This window comes from Protopterus annectens, chromosome 4.part0, assembly GCF_019279795.1.
Source record: "Protopterus annectens isolate FY-2018-M chromosome 4.part0, PAN1.0, whole genome shotgun sequence".
Classification (NCBI taxonomy): Eukaryota; Metazoa; Chordata; order Ceratodontiformes; family Protopteridae; genus Protopterus; species Protopterus annectens.
In genome coordinates this window covers 680,865,851-680,893,031 of record NC_056733.1, presented here as the reverse complement: position 1 = coordinate 680,893,031, position 27,181 = coordinate 680,865,851, and the positions used below count along the sequence as shown (strand labels likewise).

At 43.1% G+C, this 27,181-nt stretch overlaps 1 protein-coding gene across 1 annotated transcript in view; it reads left to right on the top strand.

The window, feature by feature from the left end:
* IFT81 (intraflagellar transport 81) overlaps positions 1 to 27,181 on the top strand; it is a 2,787,102-nt gene that overhangs the window by 2,502,376 nt on the left and 257,545 nt on the right. The window contains exons 16-17 of the mRNA XM_044068648.1: positions 1,465 to 1,536; positions 1,646 to 1,731. Of these exons, the coding sequence (XP_043924583.1) occupies positions 1,465 to 1,536; positions 1,646 to 1,731 (158 nt within the window). The remainder of the gene's footprint in view (positions 1 to 1,464; positions 1,537 to 1,645; positions 1,732 to 27,181) is intronic.

Sequence of the window (27,181 nt, the reverse complement as noted above, 5' to 3'; positions counted from 1 at the left end):
GGATTTCTTTAAGTGTAGCATGTTCAACAGCTCTGGGTTTGACATGGCATTGCATGTTAAGCAGAGATCGCCTCTGAGTAGATGATATGCGACAGAGTATAGGTGGAGTTATTTTAGACGGTCAGCATAGGGCATCTGCTTTAGGCCTGTGATTCTTTTAGTGAGGTATTTCTGCGGCCTTTCCAGTTGTTGCAGATGTCTTGAGAGTTACATACCAAACGGAGCGTTGTATTCTATAATGGGTCTAATGAGGGATGAGTACAGTGGGACAATGACCTCCTTTTTTTCTGGAGGAAAAACCCTTAATGATGAGGTGTGCCACATAGAAGGATTTCCTGACTGTTGTGGCGATGTGGTTATCGAAGGTGAGACCACTGTCCACCTGCTTCCCTAAGTCTCTTATCACGCTTTAGGTGTTTAGTGTACTGCCACCTATAAGGTAATTCACGGGTGCATGTTTTTTCCCAAAGGGGATAACTATACATTTCTTGGCACTGAGCTTGAGCTTATGGCTCTGGCACCAAGCATCTGTTTCTATAAGGCCCTTTTGTAAAATATCCACATCATTTGGGGATTCAGTAATGGCTCCCAGTTACTGTTAGGAGAAATACAGAAAAATAAGGTAAAGAGTGGATGACATGAATTAAGATATACAGGAAAACTGATTTAAAAGTTAATCAAACTTAATGTCAGGTTAGTTTCATTGTTAAGCAGTTTGAGGGAATGAAGCACAAAGAAAGCCTACCTGTTGCTACAAGGACAACCATACTAAAGTGGTTTACCCATCATGTCACATTTTGTTAGGATAAGTGCAGTAAGACAATAAAGTGCCTTTTAAAGACACACTGCACTTGAGCTGCACTTCTGCAGACTACTTCAGAAATCTTTTTCTCAAGATATTTAAAGCAAAACATGAACTATTGACAGCACACTTGTAAAATATTACAAACTGGTAGCCCAGTCAAAAGGCCGGACAGACTTTAGCATGCCTGTGATACAGAGGATTGTATAATTGTCCACCTCACTTGAATTCTACCCTGCTTTGTACTCTGTCCAGATGTTATTTACTCCTTCTGTGACAAGATTTTGGGATTGGTAATTTACTCGGCCTTTACTCTAAATCTGAATAGTCCTTTCCTTTCAGGCTGAGTTTTTCCCTTATTGATAATTACATCACAGCAGATCTCTATTGCTGTGCTCACTGTTGTTCAAGAAAAAAAGTGGAGTCAGCGTTTTTCTAAAGATGGGTTTGTATCATGAACGTGTAAAACTGAAGGCCAAGATCATTTTCTGTAATGGTGAATACCTCACACAATGTAACTTTAATTGCGAAGTATTCATATTTGTTACAAGAAGTGCATATTTTCATTTTTAGAGAGTGTATTTTAAGGTACACTAAATTGTTTATTTCAGTTTTAATTTAGCTTTATGGCAAAATAGGTTTTACTCTCACTTTTTTTGTAGGAGGTGCGAGGATTAAGAGAAGAATGTGCACAGGAAGAAAGCCAATATCACTATATTAATTGCATGAAAAAGGTAAGATTATAGAGATTCGCCATTTCCATGTAGTTTACCCATTTTACCCATTTGTTTATAAGTATGTTAAGTGCATATATGCATCTTTATAACTATTTTACCTGATCAGATTATAGAAGTGAAGATGCAGAGAGCTGCTGATGAAATGAAAATGTATGCATCTGCAGATCCACAAGAAAGAAGAAGGGCAATTAGGTATGTTAAACGTGGTTTACTGTTAACTTCTTGTATCTAACTACTACCTTGAGATTTTTTCAGGCACTGAAATATTGTCTTCCTGCAACATAATAAATGATAAGGTATTTGCTGTTGCCCAGTGAAACTGTGTCTTTTCACTGTTTATAACATCTGAAGGCAGGCTAATATGGTATGTAGATGGTAAATTATATCAGGGCCGCAATCTCTTCTAGTAGGTCATTTATATATATATATATATATATATATATATATATATATATATATATATATATATATATATATATAGGTTTATTATTACATTCCCAAAACTGCTTTGGTTGACCAGCATGTGGTAGAAAGGCAGTTTTCAAGTGGGCAGAATGCCGAACCAGAATACATCTACATGCCAGTGAATTTGTGTAGTATAGTTTGATTTTCTGAGTTTGTTGTGTATGAGATCGTGGTTCAGTGAGGAACAGGGAATTAACCCATTTCCTCACTACAGTGCAATTTTGGAGTTGGTATATATAATTTGCAAGGGGAGTGGGGGGCAGGGGAGCTTGCTCCCCTGAAAAATAATAAAATACACATACCGTTGACTGTGGAAAGTCAGGGTACGGTAAACTGCATAGGATGGGTGACTGATGTCACCTGCTACTATGTCGAATACACAATCCCATTTCTGTTTCCTCCAGAACCCCCATTTCTAGTCATGCTAAATGCCCCACCCCATCAAAGATCAGCATCAATATAACAGACATTAAAGCTCTTACAAAAAAAGAGCCATCCAAGAAGTCCTGTCAGACCATCAAGGGCTAGATTTTAACTTTGTTCTTTTTGGCTGCAAGAAAGATGAAGGACCTCAGGTTCATTTCCTTCCTCAGCAACCTAAACCAATAGATTGCTAAAAGTGCTTCAGTGTATTCTTGTGTCGAATATGTCGAATACACTGAACTCTGGGAGTCGATATATTCCATTTTGAGTTTGCTGCTTGTTTGGCGGTTCGGATTCGTCTTTCCGGGTGGACGTTTTGACCGGTCGACCAAACCAGTTTTGGAAATGTAATAGTAAACTCTATATATATATATATATATATATATATATATATATATATATATATATATATATATATATATATATAATGAAAACAAAATGATCTGATATCATAAAACCCTTGCTGTGAGCACCATTAGGACTTACACTGCAGATATTAGACTTTCCGTGGCTGTTAATGTATATAACATATCCTCCTTTGTTCCTTAATGCATCAGTTCCACAAACTTCCCCAGTTCTTTTCCGCTGAAAAAGAGTAATATACACTGGATGGCTTCACAGTACATGGAAAACATTTTTTGGGGGCTAGGTGTATTGAAAGGCCTATTACTGAATCACTTCTGAATGATTATTATCATATACTGGGGCCAGTATCTGTCAAAGATCAACATGGCCATCATATTTATTTGCTGTCTTCACCATCAGAGGTGGTGTATAATCACAGAAGGGGCACATTCCACTAGGACAGTATATGCATTTTGAATCCAGGTATCTTAATAGAAGTCCCTACTTTATTTTTTAGTGTGAACTGCCTTAGAGGAACTGATATTATGGCCACTTGTATACATTTAAAATTTCCAGCATTCTAGAGGCTTTTGTTGTCACACTACAGTACTATATCCAGTTTCTGCCTGGGAGCTGTGTGAGTACTGCATGCAAGGCCAGATGAAACTAATGCCCAGAATATATGTGCACATAGTTCCCAGTCATTCAGAAGCAAAAAAAAAAAATGTTTTTATTTCCCCAGTCACCAATCCCTGGTGGAGTCCGGCAACATAGCCAGGGATGTCTTCCAAGGAGGGGAAGGAGGAGGGCATTGGCTGAGCTGCTGCAGAGGCAGGGTGGTATGATGTACCAAAACCATTATACAACTGCCCGTTGAGCATACTGACTAACACAGGTTAGAACGAGAGTAGGTCATAACAGGAAAAACCCACATTGGCAATGACTTACTCATCGTCCCTCAGCACACTAAGCTCCTTGTTGCCCCCAACCCTGATGGATTGAGTCCAGAAGAATTAAGGAGGGGTTGACAGACCTGAGGAAGGACGGGGAAACTGGATGCAGTGATAGTCAGCTGCATGGGAAGAAGAAAAGAAATGGATGGATGCTGCTTATGACCTTGTTTCATAAAGGTGTTTATCATCAGGTCATTGTTGCAGTAGCCTAAGCTGTATGGTGTATATCCTGCCATATAGGATACAACAACTGGCCAACATACAAAGCTTTAGGGCATGTTCCATGTGCCTTAAACGCTAAACACCTCTAGGAGAGCTGTATGAAGTCAGTGGTTAGGGCACCAAACCTTCAGAACTTTCTTGCCATCAAAGTGCACTTGACTTGTGGGCTTTGAGTGATTGACTTTTGGCTAGCTCTTCACCAAGGCTGGAAAGGTAAGTACCCTTCTGGAGAAAACTTTCCAGTTTACCCATTTTTTGAGGATAGGTTTACTTTTCTTAAAGAAAACTTTTTGTTTAAACTAGGAAAATTGTTTTGAGTGGTTATCGCAAAAAAATCGATTCACAAGGTTGATGTTTTATTGACTTTGCCTGTTTGGGGGAAAACTATTTTTTATTCACTTTTTGTATAACAAGTGTTCCTACCTATGTGTAAAAGTACAGTTACAGGCTTGGAGTAGTACTTTTAGGGGATGTCACAAACACTTTTACCTCAAAATTGTGAAATTCCTGTCAAAAGGTTCATAGACTCTCCCAGGCTCTTTTTCCTTCTTTTTGGGTACTTTTTTTTTTTTTGATTAACCATGGAACAGGTTTTGTTCTCTTTGGCTTTTCCCCTCCCACATCCTCAAGAAGAAGAAAATTTTATGGAAGGCTTCAGTAGTCAGGCTTTCTTCCTCAGTACCTCCGCTGCCAATGAGTGACTCTGCTGTGGTCAAAGCATGTACCTCAGACCACTCATCTTTTTCCTCTCAATCCCACTAGCATTGCTTCTTGAGAAACTGCTAAGGACCTTGACTTAGGCGTAGCCTCTGTGGTTGTTGGATTGTCCTCATCAGACAAGGAAGATGAACTTATGTCAGTTTCAGAGGAGAAAGCAGATAATGTTTTACCACAAAGCAGAACGAGATTGCTTGATTCCTGAGGAAGAGCCTCACCAATAGACCAGTCATTTTCTGTGTGCTTTCCTAGAAAAAGAAAACAAAATGTTAACCATATTTCTTCTCCTGTTTCACAGAGGAGGGACAGGAAAGATGGTCTGAGTTTTGCCAAGGAGTTAATTCAAGCTTGTAATTCCTTAAGTTTTGATTCCTCTCTGAGTTTTAAAAGAAAAATAAAAAGATTTTCCTCTTTGTCTTGTACTGATTCCTAATGAGAAGGGTGAGAATTTGTCAAGGAATGTAAGTCTTTAGTACCTACATCACAGGAAGGGGAATCTAATTCTGAAGAAAGCTGTTCTTCAGATTCATCCTCAAAGAAGTTATCTTTTTCTGAAACTATAACCAGGATAAAAGACCTTATGTTATATTGTCCTATCTCACCTTCACCCCAAGATGCCTAGTGACTGTTACCTAGATCTCATTTGCCACTTGCAGCTCCGGGATTGCTTTTTCGCCGGCTCAGGTTAAGTGGATTTTCTTTAACCTTTTGTGTGGTTGTTAACTAATAATTAAGTAGTATAATAATCTCTTTTATTGAGTGTTCCTTGTTTTCAGTAAAGGTCCTTTCCACTGTTTGTTTTTGGCTTTGTGTGGGCCGTAGTTTTCTCTTAGGCCACTATCTAGCGCTCCCTCCCTTTTAGGAATCTGTTTAAGTTAGAAGATTCCTTTTTTTCTCTCCTTAGCCCATTTTTAGTTAGAGGGCTCCCCTTTTGTTCCTTTCATCGTTTAAATTAGAGGTGTCTCCTCAGGTTATTGGAGTGCATTGTTTAAGTTCGAGACCCTCCTCTAACTTTTCTTTCTCTCTTACCACTCTTCTTCAAAAAAAAGAAAACTTGTTGTTTCTCTTTATAGAGTAGTTGTTTCTGCAGTCTTGTTAGTCTAGTGTGGTTCCTTGCACTTGAGTTAAACTTTTACTAACTTGGTGTCTTTCACTACTGGTTGTGAACTTTGGCTGATAGTGACAGGATGTCTAAAGAGTTCCCTATTACATCCTCGAAGATGCACTTACCCGAATACATAAACGCCGTCACGTCTCCATCAAACCACGTAAACAGCGAACGCCCTGAAGTGCGAAATCCAAAACATCGAATCATCATGGCTGGCCCTTCTGTGGTATAGCTCCATAAGGTAAGTGTGCGATAGTTACGGACCTTAGGGTTAGGGTGCGGGTTAAGGTAAGTGCATAGATGGTAATGTATGTGAGATTTAGTGTAGGGTTAGATGTAGGGTTTTGTTATGTGTATGTGTGTGGATTATTTATTTTGTTTGGGTATAGCTTGTTAAGGTAAATGTGAGATAGTTACGGACCTTAGGGATAGGGTGTGGGTTAAGGTAAGTGCATAGATGGTGGTATATGCGAGATGTAGTGTAGGATTAGAAGTAGGACTTAGTTTAGGGTCAGAAGTAGGGTTTTGGTTGGTGTATGTATGTGTTTGTTTAGCTTGTTTGGGTAGGTAGTATGTAGCAGGCGGTGTGGTGGGACAAGTATGCCGGTTAGAGCTTTTGAATTTCGCGGTTTAGGGCATTCAGTGTATTCGCAGTTCGCGGAATATGTGTCAGCGTTTTTGTATTCGCTTACTAGTGCTTTCGAGCTTGCAATATAGAACCGTCTAAAGAGACTAAACAGTCTGGTTTTAAAAAGTGTGATTCTTGCATACAAAAAATGTCATTCACTGATGGACACACTAGTTGTGTGTATTGCTTAGGCACTGTCCACCTGCAAGATTTCTGTTCTGTTTGCTATGCGTTTAGTTCAAGGGTCCTGCAGGAATGGAAAAACAAGTTAATTCTACGGGGTTTGATAAAGGGGCCTTTTGATTCAGCTGTTGAATTGACTCAAGCCAGTAAAACCTTCAGACAAATCACCCAAAACTTCTTCAGCTCCAGCTTCCAAGCCATCAAAGAGACCTGAAAAATTTAGTTCTTCAGATCCTAAACCTGTCGGTTCCGAAAAGGAAAAGTCTACATCAGTTCCACTTGCATTTTTGGAACTGTCTTGTCATCAAAAAAGGAGCTGGTCACCGTCCTTGGATCTGATTCGTTCGGTGCTGCAGTCTCCTTTATTGCAATCAGTGGCAGGTAGCCACAAGTCCTCCCATTCCTCTCGGTCATCCTGGAGCCTTTCGGATGATGATGTGCAGTGGGTGGTTAGAAGGTTGCTTCATACACCGGCCCTGGCAAACATTCTCACCAGTCCAGCCCAGATGGTCATGGAGCTGACTCCAGTAACTTCTTTACCTTCAGTTCCTCTTCCGACTCAGTTGAGTTTGGACAAAGTAAAAAGTTCTGCCACGGCTGCTTGCCAAAGTAAAAACAAAGCTTTTATTGACTGTAGTTTAAAACGCTTTTCATTTGCCCAATGTGCAAACTTCTTCAGAAATAGTATAAAAATTTTAAAAACAGTATAAATAGACTCAGGTGTAAACAATTAACCAATCATGTTAAAGCATACCTCATTCCTTACTTCCTTAAAGGCACACAAAAATACTAAATGTGCTGTTGTGAAAAATATGTATATAAATCATCCTTCACTAAAATTAAACGTATAAATATAAATGAAGTTTAAAACTCATAAAAATAACACATATTAAACTCAAATTGTGTATACATGAAAACGTATAATAGATACATAGTGGACACTAAGCGTGCATAAACACTCGTTCATCTCTGCAAACTTTTTAATTTTAGAATACTGCTTAAAGAACAGGTTTCGTTTAAGCCTGGAAAATTGTATGCATTCAATTTAATTTGCCAGGCTAACTCTTATTCTTCAAGCTGCAAAGGCAACGGGCCACCCCTAATGTCCTGATAAACCTGATCAATAGCCAAAAACTTGAATTTATGTTCATTATTTCCCTGGATGTGTTTGACTAAGGCGTTATCGAATTTCTTTCTACTTATAGCGTATTGATGCTCATAGATTCTTTCACAGAGCCTATGCTCCGTTTTGCCTACATAAAAAGCAGGACAGCATTGACACCTAGCCAAATAAACCACCATTCTAGAATTACAGTTGAACCTCAATTTTATTCTGAATTGTAGCCCATCAATAGTAAAAGAATTTGCTACCTCCACATATCTACAAAAATTACAACTTTGACATTTATCCATACCGGTTCTAGGGTAACTACGTCTTTGTTGTTCAAGTAGTTTTTTTTAATTTTTACCTTTCCTAAAAATAACACTAGGAATATCACCCATTTTACTGCAAATGTTGGGATTAGTTTTAAATAAATCTCAATTTTTCCAGATAATGTCAATAGAAAAATGAATATGTATAGAATATGTAGTGATAAAACTTATACGAAAGTCCTTAAAAGGGACAGAAATCTGGTCACTATTATCAATAATAGTCATTGTATTTGAAAACCCAATCTGTTCAGGTGTAATGTATTTAACACCCAATATGGGTTTGTACAAACTAATAGATCTCTTATGTTTAACCTCATCAATTAGACTATCTAACATGGTCTCTAGGAGACATCCTCCTTGGCACGGGTGAGATCTCCCGGTTCCTCGGAGCCAGAGGCTCTCTCGGTCCAGGGTCGTGGTGTCTTTGAGGTGATGAGGAGCGTGCTTTCCTCTAAGACTGCTCCACCCTCAGCTCCAGCTACTCTTCCTCCAAATGGCCAGTATCAACCTCTACGCCATCCCTCTAGCCCCAGCGTAGAGAACGAATGCCCCAGGACACCCCAGTGGACGAAACCCTCTCTTCCAGAACCTCCCCGTAACATCCTCCCCCCCGAGGAGGTCCCTCAGAAGAGAACGTGTAAGAGGAAGCACATAGACTCCCCTGAGTCTGTCACATCTGATACCAACTTAGAGGATTCAGAAGGGTCCCCACAGTCGCCCTCTGAGGATGTCTCCTTTTCAGACATTTTAGAGATCCTGAAGCAGAGAGGTGGCCGGAAAATCCTCTCCCCTTCTGAAGATGAGGCAGTATACCTGAAGGCATTTGGTTCTCGACCCTCCACCTCTTGGGTGTCTCCGACTTTCGACTAGCTCCTGGGTGTAGTCAGTCAAAAGGAGTGGGGCTCTCCAGAGTCATTGGAGCCTGTTCCGAAGAGGCTCAACACATTCATTACAGCCCCGGAAGACAGAAAGTTTTTGACCAAATGTGTCCCAGTAGATGCTGTGGTGGTGGCTGCGGCCACCAAGAAGGAATTAGCTGAAACTTCTGCTTCTGTCCATCCGACGAATAAGGAGTCTCGAACGATGGACAGATATGGGAAGCATATGTTCTCTTCAGCGGCCTTTGCCCTTAGGTTGCTGAATTACGTATCCCATTTTACTCATCTTCAGAGGGATTTCCTCAAGGAGCTAGTAGAGACCCTCCAAGGTGCTACAGCTGGGGGTGGGGGTATCTGACAAGATAAGCTGTCATCTTGTGACCTTAACCTCTGTAAACCTCTATAACTATCTTCTCCATGCACCTCATTTCTTATGCGGCCAATGGAGCGAGCAGGGCAGCAGGCACAGGAATAGCTCTGAGGAGACATTCCTGGATGTGCCTTTGTGAGTTTGCTGCACCCTTCAAGTCTTCCTTTATTTACGCCCCGTTTGACGGCTCATCCCTGTTCAGGCCAAAAGTGAAGGAGTGAGCAAGAAGTGAGCAAGATGGCAAGACTCTGCCATGGGAGTACGTTTCTCCGTCCCTACTAGACCTTATCCCAAAGATCAGAAGGGAGGAAAAATGTGGTTTTGGATATCCAAAGGAGCCTCACCGGATGCTTGTGGTGAATTTTCCCCCAGGGGCAGAGGGGGAAATAACAATGGAAGATGCCACCTTCATGGCAGAAGCGGTCCGCAGAATCAGGGTGACAGAGATATGTTCTCGGGTAGACCCTTCCAGCGCTCCTGAAAAGAGGCCCACCTGTCCACCTCTGGAGGCAGTCGGGGGAGATTATCACTGTACCCAAAAGTCTGGCTAGACATGACTCGAGACAAATGGGTACAGTCCATCATATCCAGGGGATACAACATTCCTTTCTCCCTACCACTCCTTCCATCAAAGTCTATCCCAGACATACCACCCAGTCAAAGGGATCAAGCAACCCTAGAAATTCAAAGGTTGTTATAAAGAAGAGTCATCCAAGAAGTCCCCTCAGACCAAATTGGATCCGGAATTTACTCAAGGTTCTTATTAGTTCCAAAAAAGACAGGGGACTGGAGACCAATTTTGGATCTTAGCAGACTGAACGTGTCAGTAAAGAAAACGAAGTTCCGGATGGTAACACTGCAGTCTATACTCCCTTTTCTGGGACAAGACAATTGGATGTGCTCCATAGATCTTCAGGATGTGTACTACCATATAAAGATGGACAGACTATCCAGAAGATATGTACACTTCTGGATGGGAGCCAGTCATTACCAATTCAGAGCTCTGCCCTTTGGTCTCACTACAGCCCCCAGAGTGTTTACCAAATGCATGGCAGTAGTTACGGCTCACCTGAGGCATCAGGGATTCCAGGTGTTTCTATACTTAGATGATTGGCTCCTGAAGGCCACCACCAAGCATCTACTAACCAGCACAAGAGACACCACCATTCATCTCTACTCAGAGCTGGGCATTACTATAAATTTAGAAAAATCTGCCTTGTTGCCATCACAGCATATTACCTTTATAGGGGCAGACTTAAACACAAAAGACATGGTGGGAAAACTGCCTCATGAAAGATTTCAAATGCTACACCATCAGGTGTCAATATTGTTCATGAAGAAAAAAGTGCAAGCAATATTTGTCCTCAAGGTTCTGGATTCAATGGCAGCTGCAATAACACTAGTCCCACTGGCGCATCTACACATTAGAATATTAACAGTGGCTACTTTTTGCTCAATGTTCCATGCAGGAGTTGCCCATGTCACACAAAATTCTCATTATGAACACCTGCAAGAGGGGACCTACAATGATGGCTTCAGTCCACTCAGGTAACGATAGGCAGACCATTTGTTCTCCCCCAACCTGTAGCTACAGTGACCACGGATGCTTCACAGATAGGGTGGGGGGGCATTATGTGGGACAGACTTTCCAAGGGATTTGGCAAGAATACGAATACCACTTGCTTATCAATGTCCTAGAGATGAGGGCAGTGCTTCTGGCATTGCAAGCATTCCAGAGTTCTCTTCCAATAGGTACTATTGCAATACAGACAGACAATATGTCCGTGGTGTGGTACATCAACAAACAAGGGGGAACCAGATCCTACACCCTCTGTCGAGAGGCTCAAAGAGTATGACAATGGGCAATTTCTTCTCAACGTTTTCTGACTGCATTACACATCCCGGGGAAATCCAACATAATAGCAGACAGATTGAGCAGGGCAGATGTTCTTCATGTTTCACTCTTCACACTTGAGTTATCTGCCTGCAGGTAGCCCTCAGTTGGCCCGAATACCAGAGTCTTGGGATTTCTGCATCGGATACTGTCGCCTCATCCATGACGTCAGGTTGTCAAGGGTATAAAACATGCAGCCGACACCATTACATCAGCTTTTCTTGCTGTGTGGGAGCCCAAAGCAGAAGCAGTTTGCAAGTGCTGGTCAGCAGCTACCTGAAATTTTCATTTTTTGAGTTTCAAACCTGAAGTCTTCTAAAGCTAAGTACCCAGTTGGGGATCATTTTTTCTTGCTCTAACCGATGTCAGAAAAAGTTAACAATTGTCTTGCCTGTGGAAAGCAAATACCTCACAGAGATTTTCATTCTTACTGCGTCATTTGTTTAGTTCCAGACCACAGCATCCCTCGCTGTTGGTTTTGTGCCTTGTTCAACACTCAAACTATTCATCATCGGGCTATTTTTGTCTCTAAATTCTTTCGCTCTCATTCTCCATATTCCGAAATAGCTTTGGTAAGCCATCCGACTAACAATCTTCCGAAAAAATGCAAAGATAAAGGCAGAGACAGACCGCATAGGTCCAAAACTGCCAACAACGCTTCCGTTAAGCTAGTCGCCAGTCCGCCGGTACTCAGTGAGGTGCTTTCACAGCCCCTGTTACCTGCTTCTACAGATTCGCAGGCCTCTACTGAGACCTATTTGGAGTCTGGTATGCTGTGAGATGCTTCTTCGACTATGGAACCTGCGGATGTCTCTACCTTGGATGGGTCCGGAGCCACTGTGCAGGCACCGGCTTCTGAGGGTGTATTCAGATCTTCCGATGTTCTTCTCAAACCGACTACTTCATTAATGACTACATCTACCGAATTTCTTAGGCCCAGAGTTCGCACTACGCCTAGGAACCGATGACTAAAGCACATTCTCAAGCTCCCATGCCACAGAAACAAATGCTATGAATGGCTGAAGACCTTATTACTTTAATTAGGGGAAGCCAGCCTCCCCCCTCTAAAAGATAAAGAATTGATTTCCTTCTGATTCTTCAGACCATGAGTCTGATGACTCTGACCTCTGTGATTACCAGGGCATACCCTTATTTACCTATGAGGACTTAGATGCAGAGGATTCAATTCCCTCAGCCTCCCCCCCAGAGGACCTTTCATTTGGTGAAACCTTACATACCCTAAGAGAGCATTTCCGCTGGGAATGCCAGGACTACCCACAGTCCAAAAAGAGACTCAGGGAATTTTTAGACTTGCCTCAGCTTAGGCCTCTAGCTATTCCCCCTGTCCTGGATATTGTAGATGATGTCTTCATGGAATCTAGCCTTACCCCTGATACTTTACCACCTGTTCCTTGAAAGCTTGACAGATACTACAGAGTACCTGACTCTCACAAATTTCTCTTTAAAAATCCCACTGCGGATCCAGACACCATTTCGCAGGGACCTAAAGGTATTAAGGCTTCTACAGCCAAAACCCCTACCCCTTTGGACAGGGATTCTATGGCTCTAGACAGATGGGGTAAGAAGGTATATACCTCTGCAACTCTTGCCATCAGGGCTTTAAATAGCCAGTTTCACATGTTGAAGTACTATCAGCATATTATTGATCTAATTAAACAAAAAATGTTGATTCCTGATTATGCAGAAAATAAGACTTGCAAGACTTAATGCATTCTGCAAACCAAATTGGTAAACATACTTTGCAGTGTGGTTTTGATGCCTTATATGCATCTTGCAGGGCTGATGTTACTCGAGAAGGCATGCTTGGCTGAACAAACAAATCTTCCCAGACCATATCAAGGCAAAATTACTTGATGCTGCATTAAACCAAGACTGTTTGTTTAGCTCTAAAGCAGAATAAGTCCTTAAAAAGATGGAGGAAAAAAGCTAAATCCATGCAAACTGTTAAAGATTTCTTACAGGTACAGCCACCTAGATTCAGTAGGCAGTGGCCTTCAAAAAACTGGTCCTTTCCAGTCCCTTCCAGACCTTCTCAGCCCAAACCCAGGGGCAACAGATCACAAAGACTACAGTCTCAGGGTATGCACAAATCTAAACAATGGAGTGCTCCCTCCTCAAAAACTGGGAGTGGTAAGCCACCCCCTTATGGAAAAAGTTCACAATGACTTGTCCTTAATCCTTCCAGCCATGCCCAAGTACTTGCACCCCTAGGAGGAAAACTCGCCCTGCATGCAAAAAACTGGGAGTATATTGCCCAGGACTGATGGGTCTTAAACATTGTATCCCAGGGATACATATTCTATTTCCACTCTCTGCCAACCCCAAGCGGATTGCCAGACCTTCCTCCAAACCAGTAGACAGAGGCCCAAAAGCAAGTACTTTCTTTTCTCAGTATCAGGGCTATTCAACCTGTGCCAACAGAGCAAAGGGGACAGGGTTTCTACTCCAGACTGTTCCTGGTGCCCAGGAAAGAGAACTCTTGGCACCCTATTCTTGATCTGTCAACCCGAAACACCTTCCTGGTGGTACCAAAATTCAAAATGCTTACACACCAGCAGCTCCTTCCTATGCTAGTCAAGGACTCCTGGTTAGTCACCCTAGACTTAAAAGAAGCTTATCTGCACATCTCCATAAGGGAATCTTGCAGGAAATATCTACGTTTCAGGGCAGGCTCTATGCACTGTCAGTTCTCTGCACTTCCTTTTAGCTTATCTACTGCACCCTGAGTATTCACAAAGTGCCTGGCTCCAGCCATTGCTTACTGCAGGCAGAGAAATATTCAAATGTACCCATACTTGGATGATTGCCTGATTCAGGCGGACAGTCAGGAATTGCTACTTCAGCACATGATGTTTGTAAAGAGACTCCTAACTTCTCTGAGGTATACCATCAACGAAAAGAAATCTCATCTGGTACCCAGCCAAAAGATTGTATTCCTGGGAGCAAGCTTGAACACAACTTCCCAGATAGCATTCCTCACTCCAGAAAAGCAGGTTTATTTAACAACTTATTTCAAACTACTGGCCACCCAAACTCATCTATCTGCAAGAAAAATACTGCAAGCCCTAGGGTTCATGGCCTCATGTATTCTACTGATTCCATATGCAAGACTGCATATGAGGAAACTTCAATGGTGCTTAAAAGTCTCTGGTGTCAACATTCCCAGGACCTAGAAACAGTGATTCCTATCATTCCTTGCCTAAGGATAGAGTTCCTTTGGTGGGCAGAGGCTTTCAACCACAACAAGGGACTCCCTTTCTCACAACCCCCCCCCCCCCAATCCAAACTCTGACAACAGACACATCAGACTATGCATAGGGGACAAACATGCCAGGCAAATGCATTCAAGGCAAATGGAGCCCAGGACAAATTCACCTGCATATCAATAAAAAAAAAATGTTAGCTGTACAGAATGCACTGACAGCCTTCAAATACCTTATCCTGCCAGGACAACTCCCGATAAACACAGGCAACACCACACAGTTATGTGGTACATAAACAAGCAGGGGGGAAACACTCCTGCCCACTCTGCAGGTTAGCCATGGCTGTGTGGAACACAGCCTTAAGCAACCAAGTGCACCTGCAAGCTCAATTCCTGCCAGGCAAACAAAATTCACTGGTAGACAACTTAAGCAGAAATCTAATCAACCCACACGAGTGGAAACTGGAACCAAACTCATTCAAACTTTTAATACACAGGTGGGGGACACCAAAGGTGGACCTCTTTGTGTCCCCCCCAAAACCATCAGCTAAACAAATTTTGCTCCAGAATTCCCCACAGCCAAGCTTGGAAAGTGGATGCCCTATCCTCCTCATGGGAAAACCTCTCAATCTATGCCTTTCCCCCTCTGACCCTCCTTCCAAAAGTACTCCTCAGGATCAAACAGGACAGGCCAAGGACAATCCTTATTGTACCAGACTGGCCACGCCAGCACTGATACCCATTCCTATGCAGTCTGACAGCAGTGCCACCCTGGCACCTACATCAGACCCCCTCTCTGCTGTCCCAGCAGGAGGACAGATTTTGCATCCTGAGCTGCAAGCCCTGAACCTGGCAGCCTGGCTTATTCCCTGAATACCTCACCAGCAACCCTCAGCAAACAGGTGCTGGATGTTATCCTTGAGGCCAGGAGGCCTAGTACTAGGAAATCTTATTGAGAAAAGTGGAATAGATACTGTTCTTGGAGCCAGTCTCAAGGGAAGGACACAGCCATGCCCTCCTTGCCTCAAATCCTAGATTACCTAGCAAAGCTGCTCCACAAAGGCCTATCCCTTCTCATCAATTAAGATTCATGCGTCTGCCTTCTCAGCTCATTATAATACTGAGCCACCCCTCTTCTTTCACCCTCTGATCAAACAGTTCCTGAGAGGAGCTAACAATTTAAGACCCCCAAGGAGAGCTCCCAGTCCTGCCTGGGACCTTAACTTTGTACTAGAGAAGTTCACGCTTCAGCCTTTTGAGCCTGCTGCTACAGCAGAGTTAAAATTCCTCTCTTGGAAAACAGCCTTACTGCTAACCATCACTTCAGCAAGAAGAATGTCTGAGTTACATGCCCTTATGGCTGTGGAACCCTTCATTATCTTCCATGCGGACAGGGTTTCCTTCAGGACTAACCCATCTTTTATGCCCAAGGTGGTATTCAATGTGGCTTTAAACCAATCTATCCATTTGCCAACCTTTTTTCCTAATCCTCAGTATAAAGGGGAAAGGATCCTGCACTCCTTGGATGTGCACAGACAGCTCAGGTTCTACCTTGAAAGAACTAAGCCTTACAGGAAATCTAACCTGCTGCTAGTCAGCTTTGCTGCAGGGGCAGAGGGCAAGGCCATTTCGAAACAAACAATTTCTAAATGGATAGCACACTGCATCCATTTCTGCTGCAAACACCATGGAAAACCTACCCCACAGGGGATTCCACTAGGGCAACCTCAACCTCTACAGCTTTTCTCAAGGGAGTCCTTACCAGGGACATCCTGGAAGCTGCAACCTGGAGTTCTGTACACACCTTCACTAAGCATTACCACTTACCTATCTTTTCTAAATCCAGAGCTGGATTTGCCACAGCAGTCTTACAAGGCCTACTAGCCAGCCCTACTACTTCTTGACTGCCTCCACCCTTCCTCAGCTTTGGGAATCAATCCAAGTGTGATGACTGCAACAGTGAAACATGAAGAACATAGTACAGTTTTGTACACTTACCATAAATGTAGATGTTCGAGTGTATTCACTGTTGCAGTCCTGGTTACCTTCCCTCCAGCCCCCTGTCTTTCTATACTTTCTACCTATCCTCTTTTTTGGCCATATCTTATGGAAATGGTATTTACTTTTTACTGGAGATGTTCCACACCATTTGATTGCTTCCTATTTTGTGGGCTCCTGACATCTGGGATAAGAAAAACTGATGTAATGGCATCGGCTGCATGTTATATTATTTATTTATTTATTTTTTTTAATTTGTTGACCGGGAGTGTCCGACTGGACGTGGGTCCATTTTCAGCGGAGGCCCGGGGAGAAAAGCTCCACAGTAAAATAAACAGACAGTAGTTACATTGGATTACATAGCGATTAACAATTTAACATAGAAATTACTTACAACATATTTACAGATGAAGAACATAGTACATCAGTAGACAACTAGAATCTTTATCTGTGAAGTACATAACAGGCATTAACAAATGTAACAATGAGAAGTTCCTGCTGTATAATAAGTACTAGGCTTATGAGCATCTGAGCTTGCTATCATCAAGGTAGTTAGTGGAGGTGAAAGAAAGGTAGTAGTTGGATGGGGTGGATGATATTAGATTGGGAGTTGCAAGGGCATAGCCAGCATGTTTTTAGGTGCGCTTTTAATAAAGTTTTGAAGTTGGTGCATGATGGTACGGAGGTAATTGTGGGTGGAAGTGAGTTCCATAATTTGGCTATGGTGCAAGAGAATAGTGCTTCACCAGCAGAGTTATTGGCTTTAGTGATCTGCAAGTGATTTTTGTGGCTGGATCTAAGTGGTCTGGTGGTGCGATAGGGTTGGAGTAGATGGATGGGACATTTAGTGGATGGTTTACTAGTTTGTGGGCGAGTGAGAGTTGATACCACTGAAGGATATGAGGGAGTTCAAGCCAGCCCAGTTCAGCAAGTGAGAGACAGTGGTGACTACGGTAGGATGCCCCTGTGGCGAATTTGGCGATTTTGTTGTAGCAGGTCTCTAGCTTGTTTAGATCACATTGCCTTAGGTTGGTATATACTGGAGAGGCATAAAGTAGGGTGGAGATAAGGTGGGAATTTGCTATTGAAATCTTTGCTGCTTTAATGAGAAATTGTTTATTTCTGTATATTGCTCCTAGTTTTTTGTGGACTTTTTTTATGGTCATGGATATGTGAATGTCAAATTTTAGTTTATTGTCTATTTCCACTCCTAGCAATTTGGTGTGTTCAGTTGGGTATATAGTGGTGTTGTCTTTTGCTGTGATGTTAAAGTGAGAGTTGTTTTGAGTATGTTTGGTGGGTTGGAAGATGAGTAGTTTAGTTTTGTTTGGGTTGAGTATTAATTGGGCATCGGATAACCATGTTTCAACAGAGGAAAAGGCTTCCTGTGTGACTTTTTGCAGTTTGGGTAGGGACTGGCATGAGCAGATGACGGTTGAGTCATCTGCATATTGGATGAGTGTGCCATGTTTGGTGGCAGAGGCTAGACTATTGGTGTAAACAGAGAAAAGTAGGGGTCCAAGGATGGATCCTTGGGGAACCCCTATGAGACAGGTAGTGATGAGGCGACAGCATCCGATGCAGAAATCCCAAGATTCTGATATTTGGGTTGTCTGAGGGCTATCTGAAGGCAGATAACCCAAGTGTGATGACTGCAACAGTGAATACACTCGAACATCTACATTTATGGTAAGTGTACACAGCTGTACTTTCTTATGCCTCACTAGTGGTCCCTGAATCAGGAAACTGCGAACCAAATTTTTTGCAAGTGGGGCCAGCTTTGCTACGACCTCTTTGCCATGCCCATCAACTCCAAATGCATCCGCTACTTTGCCCTAATTCCCTCTCCGGGGAAGTCAGCAAGGGATGCACTTACAATTGGCCCCTTGGACGTCTATATGCTTTTCCCCATTTCCAATAATTCCCAAGGTTCTCCAGAAAGCCAAATCATTGAGTCGCAGGCTAATTCTCATTGCTCCTTATGGGCCTCATCAAATATAGTCCCCCTTTCTATGGCCCCATCTTCAGGAGGAGTCTTGGATCCTGGACCCAGTGCCGGATCTTCTTACTCATCAGTCAGGAACACTCCACCTCTCTCTTCAAAGCCTCAAGCTGACAGCTTGGTTACTCTACTTCCAGTCGTAGCCAGGCATCCACAACATTCCCCTGCAGTGCGACACATTCTGGTCTTGTTACACAAGAATACAACTAGGAAACTTTATGCAAGTAAATGGAAGAGGTTTTTGTGTTGGCTGACAAAAAACATATAGACCCCTTTGCAGCCCCTATATCTGCAATCCTGGAATTTGTAACAGAAACTTTTAATCAAGGTGCAGCAGCAGCCATGATACAAATACAACTGGCCGCCATATCTAACTACCACGAAGGAGACATGGGATCCAATATAATGTCCCATAGATTATGGAAAGCCTTTCTCAGGGGTACATTCTTTTTAAGACCTCCCTTAAGAAAACCACTACCTCCTTGGGACCTCAGTTTGGTGTTATCGTCCTTAACTCTTCCTCCTTTCGAACCAGCCTCCTCTTGTTCACTGAAGTTCTCGTCTTGGAAGACAATCTTCTTAACAGCCAATGTGAGAGTGTTCAATCTCGCCTTTGTTCTTACACATGGGTGGGTTCGGAGCCGATCCTCGGCTCCGTGCCGGCCGACTGCAAGCTCTGCATCGAGAAGAAGCTCGAGGACATCTAATACCCACAATCCCCCTCTGCCTTTACCTCAGATCTAGTTTGCCGCTGCTGCATACGCATCGCTGGAGGCTAGCTCGAGGCTTTTTACAGATAAGAATTTATCTATTCTGTTTAAATTTTCAAAAACTTCTTTAAAATCTAGTCAATTAAAGTTAGAGTACGGTGTGTGAGTGGATTAGAATTCTCGGTACCTTAGATTAGTTTAACTTAGTTTAACTAACGCGTATAGAGTTTTTCGGGCCTACCACCCCTACTTGGATCACTTTTGACTAAAAATTTGTTGTAGTCTTGCTTTCTTAAGCAATTGACAATCGGACTTTCAATTACGGATTTGACATTGTTACTGGAATTGACTATTACTGGACTGGACTGTCTCTTTCTCTTGTCATTATGTCTGAGAAAATAAAATCTGGCTTCAAACGTTGTCAGTGTGGCCAAAAGATGTCGGTCACAGACAACCACAGTTCCTGTGTCTACTGTCTTGGCCCTCTCCACTTACAAGAGGACTGCTCTATTTGTCACTCTTTTAGTGGGAGGGTCATGACAGATAGGCACAGGAAACTGATGGATAGAGGATTGTTGAAACCCTCTTTCCAGGAGGCTCTGGATGCTTCAGACCAGGCATCCAAGTCTTCGAAGGCGTCGGAGCCAAAGTCATCGGCTCCGAGCTCTTCGGGTCTAGTTAGATCACCGGTTCCACAGACTTCGGGGCCGAGTGTTCAACTGTTGGCAGTTTCCGAGCCTCGAGTCTTGGAACTGGTGACGGAGCTGAGGTCGGCTCCGTCTTCGATCCCTTCGACTCGTTCTTCTAGGCCCCTTTCCGACATCGATGTGGACCGTGTGGTGCAGAAACTGATGGAGCATACGGCCCTATCCAAGCTTATCTCGGTCTCCTCTCAGTTGATGTCGAGACTTGAAGGCCTGCCACTATCTCCATCTGTTCCTCCTCCGAGACCTGTCCAGTCTTCGGAGCCGGAAGAAGCTGAACTGATGATTGTGGAGCCCTCAGTGCCAGAACCGTCTTTTTCTCGGTCGGCACCGTTCACCTCGACTCCATCCGATCCGGTACTGGAGTCTCGGGGCCGAAGATCCGTCCTTGGTTCCGGGACCGAGAGTCGGACCGATGTTTCAGTTCCGACGCTCCCTCTCGGGGCCTCGGCACGGATCGACTCGGTTCCGTCCTCGGGGTCAGTGCCTTCGGCTCCTGTTTCGGGGATTCTTCCCATTTCTTCGGAACCGGGAGATACCTCGACTCGGGACCCGGGGGCCTTCGACCTCATGAGGAAGGTGTTGTCTACCCAGACAACCACATCAGCAGGTACAGCTTCTCCTCCCCACAAAGGACCGTTATCCTCCTCTGCACCCACGGCCACGTCCAAGCGTCGGGCACCAGTGTCTCAGCCACCCCTGGAGGTGCCCCTCTTCCTCGGAGGCTTCTTCGGATGCTCCCCACGAAGAAGTCCGTAGGAAAAGACTGTGTAAGAGGAGACACTTGGATTCTCCACAAGAATCCTTGACATCTGATACTGACTTAGATGAGTCAGAAGGGTCCCCTAAGTCACCTTCAGAGAATGTCTCTTTTTCTGACATCTTGGAGATCCTAAAACAGAAAGGTGACTGGCAAGCCCTCCCCCCTTCTGAGGATGAGTCAGTTTTGCTGAAGGCATTTGGTGCCCGTCCTTCCTCCTCCTGGGTCACTCCGCCCTTTGATGAGTTAATGGAATTAATTGCTCGAAGGGCGTGGGAGACTCCTGACATGGTGGAACCAGTCCCTAGGAAGCCAAATAAGTACATTACGGCACCACAGGACAAAGCTTACCTCACCAAAGGAGTTCCAGTAGACGCCATGGTGGTGGCAGCGGCCACGAAAAAGGAGATGTCGGAGTCTTCCTCATCTGTCCATCCGCCTAACAAAGACTCTAGGACCATGGACAGATACGGGAAGCGCATTTTCAGTTCAGCGGCTTTCAATTTGCGTTCCCTGAACTATTTGACTCATTTTACACGTTTACAGAGGGATCTAGTCAAAGAGTTGGGAGATACCCTCCAGGGTACTACAGATGCCGCTGTCTCAGAGAAAGTTACAGCGCATCTCAACACCCTTACGTCCATTGTAAACTCGTCCATGAGGCTGATATCCTATGCAGCCGAAGGATCGAGTAGGGCAGCGGCTTCAGCAATTGCTCTTCGTAGGCAATCCTGGATGCGCTTATGTTCGTTTGCGGAAGCCTTCAAGTCTTCCTTTACTAACGCCCCATTTGACGGAGCCACACTTTTTGGCCCTAAAGTAAAGGAGACCCTTACCCGGTGTGAACAGGAGGGAAAGACTCTGTCTGCTGTCGGAGTCCGTTTTTCCACCCCTTCCAGACCGTACCCCAAAGGGCAACGTGGTGGGAAAATGTGGTTTCGAAAACCCCAAGGATCTTTCCCAAACACACAGGGTGATGCCCCTCTAGAGGCAGAGGGGGCAGAGGTGGAAGACGCCGCCCTGGCGGCAGAGGGGTCCGCAAAACCAAGGTGACAGGGATAATCTCCTGGCAAACCTTTTCAGCACTCCTGAGAGGAGGCCCGACTGTCCTGCTCTGGAGGCAGTCGGGGTCGCTTAGCTTTATACCCTCAGGCCTGGCAAAATCTTTCTTCAGACAATTGGGTAAAAAGCGTTGTTACCAGAGGTTACAAAATCCCATTTCTATCCACACCTATTCCAAAAAGAAAACTCCCAGATGTACCACCCCATCTGCGAGACCCAGCAGCTACAGAAATTTCAAAGCTGCTAGAAAAAAGAGTCATCCAACCAGTCCCAGCGGACCAAATAGGATTCGGAACTTACTCAAGGTTCTTTTTAGTTCCAAAGAAAACAGGGGACTGGAGGCCGATTCTGGACCTAAGCCATCTCAACACCTTTGTCAAGAAGGAAAAGTTCCGAATGGTCACGCTTCAATCGATCCTTCCATTCTTACGGAAGGACGACTGGATGTGCTCGATAGATCTGAAGGACGCATACTACCACATCAAAATGGCCAGGGCGTCCAGGGATCATTTGCGCTTCTGGCTGGGAGCCAGTCACTATCAGTTTTGAGCCCTGCCCTTTGGTCTGACTACAGCCCCCAGGGTCTTCACCAAATGCATGGCAGTGGTAGCGTCTCATCTGAGGCCTAGGATTCCAGGTGTTTCCGTATCTGGACGACTGGCTCCTGTCTGCCACCACCAGGCGTCAACTGATACAAGCCAGGGATTACACCCTACAACTTTGTACACACCTTGGCATTTCAGTAAATTTCGAAAAATCGTTGCTACAGCCATCACAGCATATCTTATTCATAGGAGCGGAATTAGATACGCGTCAGTTAGTTCTAAAACTTCCTACAGAAAGAATAGTAGCACTTCAATTCAACATTTCCCTTCTACTGTCATCCAGAAAGTCCCCAGCAAAAATTGTTCTGAAAGTTTTGGGTCTCATGGCAGCTTCCCTCATTGCGATACCATTGGGAAGACTGCACATGAGAGTGCTACAATGGCTTCTGTTTGCACAATGGTCATTCCAACAACTTCCACTGACTCACGAAATATTGATAACGAAAACATGCAAATCACACCTAATGTGGTGGTTACAGACTTGCAACCTATCCAGCGGAAGACCATTTGTGCTACCCGCACCGTCAGCGACGATAACCACGGACGCTTCCCTGATAGGGTGGGGGGGCATCTTTCAGGGACAGACAGTCCAAGGCGAATGGACCAATCTGGAGTACAATCTGCACATCAATGTTCTGGAGTTGAGGGCAGTGTTTTTGGCGTTGCAACACTTTGCTCCCCTTCTTCCTCCAGGGACCATTGCAGTTCAGACAGACAACATGTCCGTAGTCTGGTACATAAACAAGCAAGGGGAACCAGGTCTTACCAACTATGCAGAGAGGCCATGAGAATTTGGCAATGGGCAGAGTCCACGGTCGCTTTCTGATCGCAACGCACATCCCGGGTCATCCAACGTCATAGCCGACAGGCTGAGCAGGGCAATACTATTGCCTCACGAGTGGTCCCTCAAACAGTCAGTTGCGAGAAGGATTTTTCGCAAATGGGGCCAGCCTACCTGCGATCTGTTTGCGTCTCCAATGAACGCCAAATGCAGGAGCTACTTTGCCCTATTACCCCTCCAGGGAAGTCCCCAGGGCGCTGGTGCACGATTGGCCCCCGGGTCTCCTATATGCTTTTCCTCCATTTCCCTGATTGCAAAGTTTCTACAGAAAGCCAACAACCTTCAGAGGACTATTATTCTCATTGCCCCGTTCTGGCCTCGTCAAATTTGGTTCCCCTTTCTATTGCATCACCGCATTCCGGCACCTTGGATGCTGGACCCAGAGCCAGATCTACTGACTCTCTCCTCACGAGTTCCTCTCCCATCTCTCGAATCTCTCCATCTAGCAGCTTGGCTGCTCCTTCCCTTTTAGCCAGGTCGGTTCCCCTTACATCGGTTCAAGACATTTTACTAACTTCTCACAAAGTTACCACTACAAAGACTTACACGAGTAAGTGGAAACGTTTTGTGAACGGGCGGAATCACATCATTAGGACCCTGTTGGAGGTCGGTTAAACAAGGTTTTAGAGTTCTTGACTGAATTATTTCATGAAGGAGCTTGCTCGGCTACTTTAAGAGTACAGTTAGCTGCCATTTCTAACTATCATGTAGAAGAATGTGAATTGCCTATTATGGCTCACAGACTTTGTAAAGCCTTTTTAAAAGGTTCTTTTCATATCAGACCACCAGTCAGAAGTCCGACATCACCGTGGAATTTAAACTTGTTGCTCTCTAAATTGATGTTGCCACCCTTTGAACCAGCTTCAAGTTGCACATTGAAATTTTTGTCATGGAAAACATTATTTCTAGTGGCCATTACATCTGCTAGATGAGTGTCTGAGCTTCAGGCCCTTTCGGTCAAACATCCTTATTTAATATTTCATTCTGACAGAGTATCCCTACGCACTAATCCATCCTTTCTTCCCAAAGTTTGTTCTTCTAGTAATATTAATCAGTCCATTGAATTACCCACCTTCTTTAAAACCACTCTAATAAATTGGAGTATATGTTGCACAAACTGGACGTCCATAGACAACTCAGATTTTATTTGGATAGAACAAAAGATCACAGGAAATCTGATCAACTATTTGTAGCTTTTGCTGACAGCAGAAAGGGTCTTGCAGTTACGAAACGAACTCTTTCTAAATGGCTAACTGACTGTATCACATATGTTTATGAAGCCTCTGACCAAACATTATCAGCAAAACCCAGAGGACATTCTACCAGATCAGTGTCTACATCTTTGGCTCACGCAGCTCGCTTACCTTTAGACACTATTTGTGCGGCTGCTACTTGGGCTAAACCACATACATTTATCTCTCATTACAAAGTGGACAGGGTTTCTAGGGATAGGGCAACTTTTGGTTCCACTGTGCTCAAGAACGTTCTCCCTTGAGTTCCTCAGGATCATGGAGCTAGGGATGCTACCCATGTGTAAGAACAAAGGCGAGATTGAACACTCTCACATAAAGAAGTTATGTCCTTACCATAACGTTCCATGTGGAGTGTTCATCTCGCCTTGGTTATTACACTCCCACCCTTCCCACCCTTAGGAAGAACGTTCGATTTGGTGCCTGGTCTGGAGTATTCTCCTTCTGCTGTTGCAGTATTAGTGTTACTATCATACTCTTGGTATGTTTGTATATATGTACTTTTATGTATATAGTTGGCATGTGTGCGTGCTTTATGTCTGGTTTGCTTGCAAACTAGATCTGAGGTAAAGGCAGAGGGGGATTGTGGGTATTAGATGTCCTCGAGCTTCTTCTCGATGCAGAGCTTGCAGTCGGCCGGCACGGAGCCGAGGATCGGCTCCGAACCCACCCATGTGTAATAACCAAGGCGAGATGAACACTCCACATGGAACGTTATGGTAAGGACATAACTTCTTTTTACCTCCGCTAGGAGAGTTTCAGAACTGACTCTTAAACCACAAAATAGAACACTACTGTGGCCCATAGTCAGGAACTGCAAGTAGCACCAACTCAAATAATGACGACAGTTTACCTAGGTTTCGTCTTTAATGAAACAGACTTCATCAGAACAAACAAGTTCACACTCCCTAAATCAATGAATAAATACTCTTTTCACTAATTACATTTAACATACCCTCCCTTCAATATAATATGTAAATAACTTGCCATCAACCTTAAAGTGTAATGCATACAACAATAACTCATATCTACTCTACTATAATAAATTTTTGTTCTTAATAAACATATATAGAACCATATAAAAACATGTATATAATCATGTATAAAAACCAATTAAGAACCATGTAACTCACTATGCAACATAATTTGAACATATAAAACCTCCAACCTGAAAATTTTATAAAAAGGACAATACATGAATTATACAAAATTAAAAAGACAAATATTTGAAGACATAATAACACCTCAATATATGTATGAACACAATACATTTCAAAATTGATTCCATTTTGTGTATATATACACACATACCCCCATTATCCCATAATATGTTTTAATTTTAATATGGGAGCCAAGCTTATATTATCATTAATGCCTGGAAACACTGTGGCATTCAACCTTAGTTGCCATTTCATTTCACATATATCAAGGTGCACGTCTAAGACAGCGCCTTGAACATCCTTTTTGATATGTTGTATTACACAAAATTTAAATTGATGACCACAATTTTGTTCTCTGTGTCTAACTAAGGCATTAGTACTTCTCATATGCTTAATGTCCAAAATATGTTCACTAATTCTTTCTTTAAAAATTCTACAAGTCTTTCCTATGTAGAAAGCTGAACATTGAGAACATTTTGCTAAATAGACCACATTTTTAGTGAAACAGTCAAAATGCCCATATATATTAATGGGCACATCCACTACCTCTATCTTGGAACCAGTAACCAAAATATATGGACATACATTGCATCTACCACATTTAAAATTACCTTTTAACTCTATTCAAGTCACTAATATCACCAAAACTACTTCCACCTCTTTCAAATAACTGCTTGAATGACCTCCCTTTTCTATATACATTTTTGGGGCCTTATTCAATTTACTCCATAACTGGTTATCCAATCTTAAAATCCTCCAATTATTTTGAATAATTTCAACAATGTGTTTGGTGTCATAAGAATATGTGGTGATAATATATATTTCAGATTCCAACACTTCAGTAGTATTGGTTATCACATCACTTCCCCTTTTATTACTTATATTTTCAGTATAATAGTTATTTGCTACACAATTCCCATTACTATTCATTGTTAATAATGCCATATAATTTCCTTAATTTCTTTTGCGTATTACCTCATCATAAATAGAATCACACAACCCAATGGGATAACCTCGTTTAACAAACATACCCTTTATGAATTTCAACTCTTTAATAAAATCTTGGCCTTCACTCACCATTCTGGCTGCCCTGACCATCTGACCTTTAACAATGGCCTTTTTCTGATGGTCAGGGTGCCAGCTTTGATAATTCAAGTAAGAATTTGAGAAACTTGGCTTTCTATAAATACCAGAAGTTAAACAATTTCTGACTTTATCCACCTTTAGTTGAACATCCAACTATGATAACTCGTCCCCACTAAATTCAAAAGTAAACTTCAAAAAGTCTACTGTCCCATTAATATATTCAATGAACATATTCATAGTTCCCACACTACCTTCCCAAATCACAAAAATATCCAAAAAGCGAGTATAGTGCCGGGTGTATTGCATGTATTGACTATCAAAAACCAACTGCTGTTCCCAGAAGGACATTACATAGTTGGCATATATAGGGGCACAAGCAGCACCCATTGCCACACCAGTATTTTGCTTAAAGTAATGACCTTCAAAAAATATATAATTATTTTCTAATACCACTTCCATTAGGGTGACAAAAACATTAATACGGTCCTGTTCATACATCCCTGTTTTTACTAATTGAGCTTGTAACCACTGTAGTCCAATGTCGCTTGGAATTACCGAAAACAAATTACAAACGTCAATAGCCAAAAGGATAGTTTGTTCACTTATCGTGACTGTTCTAAG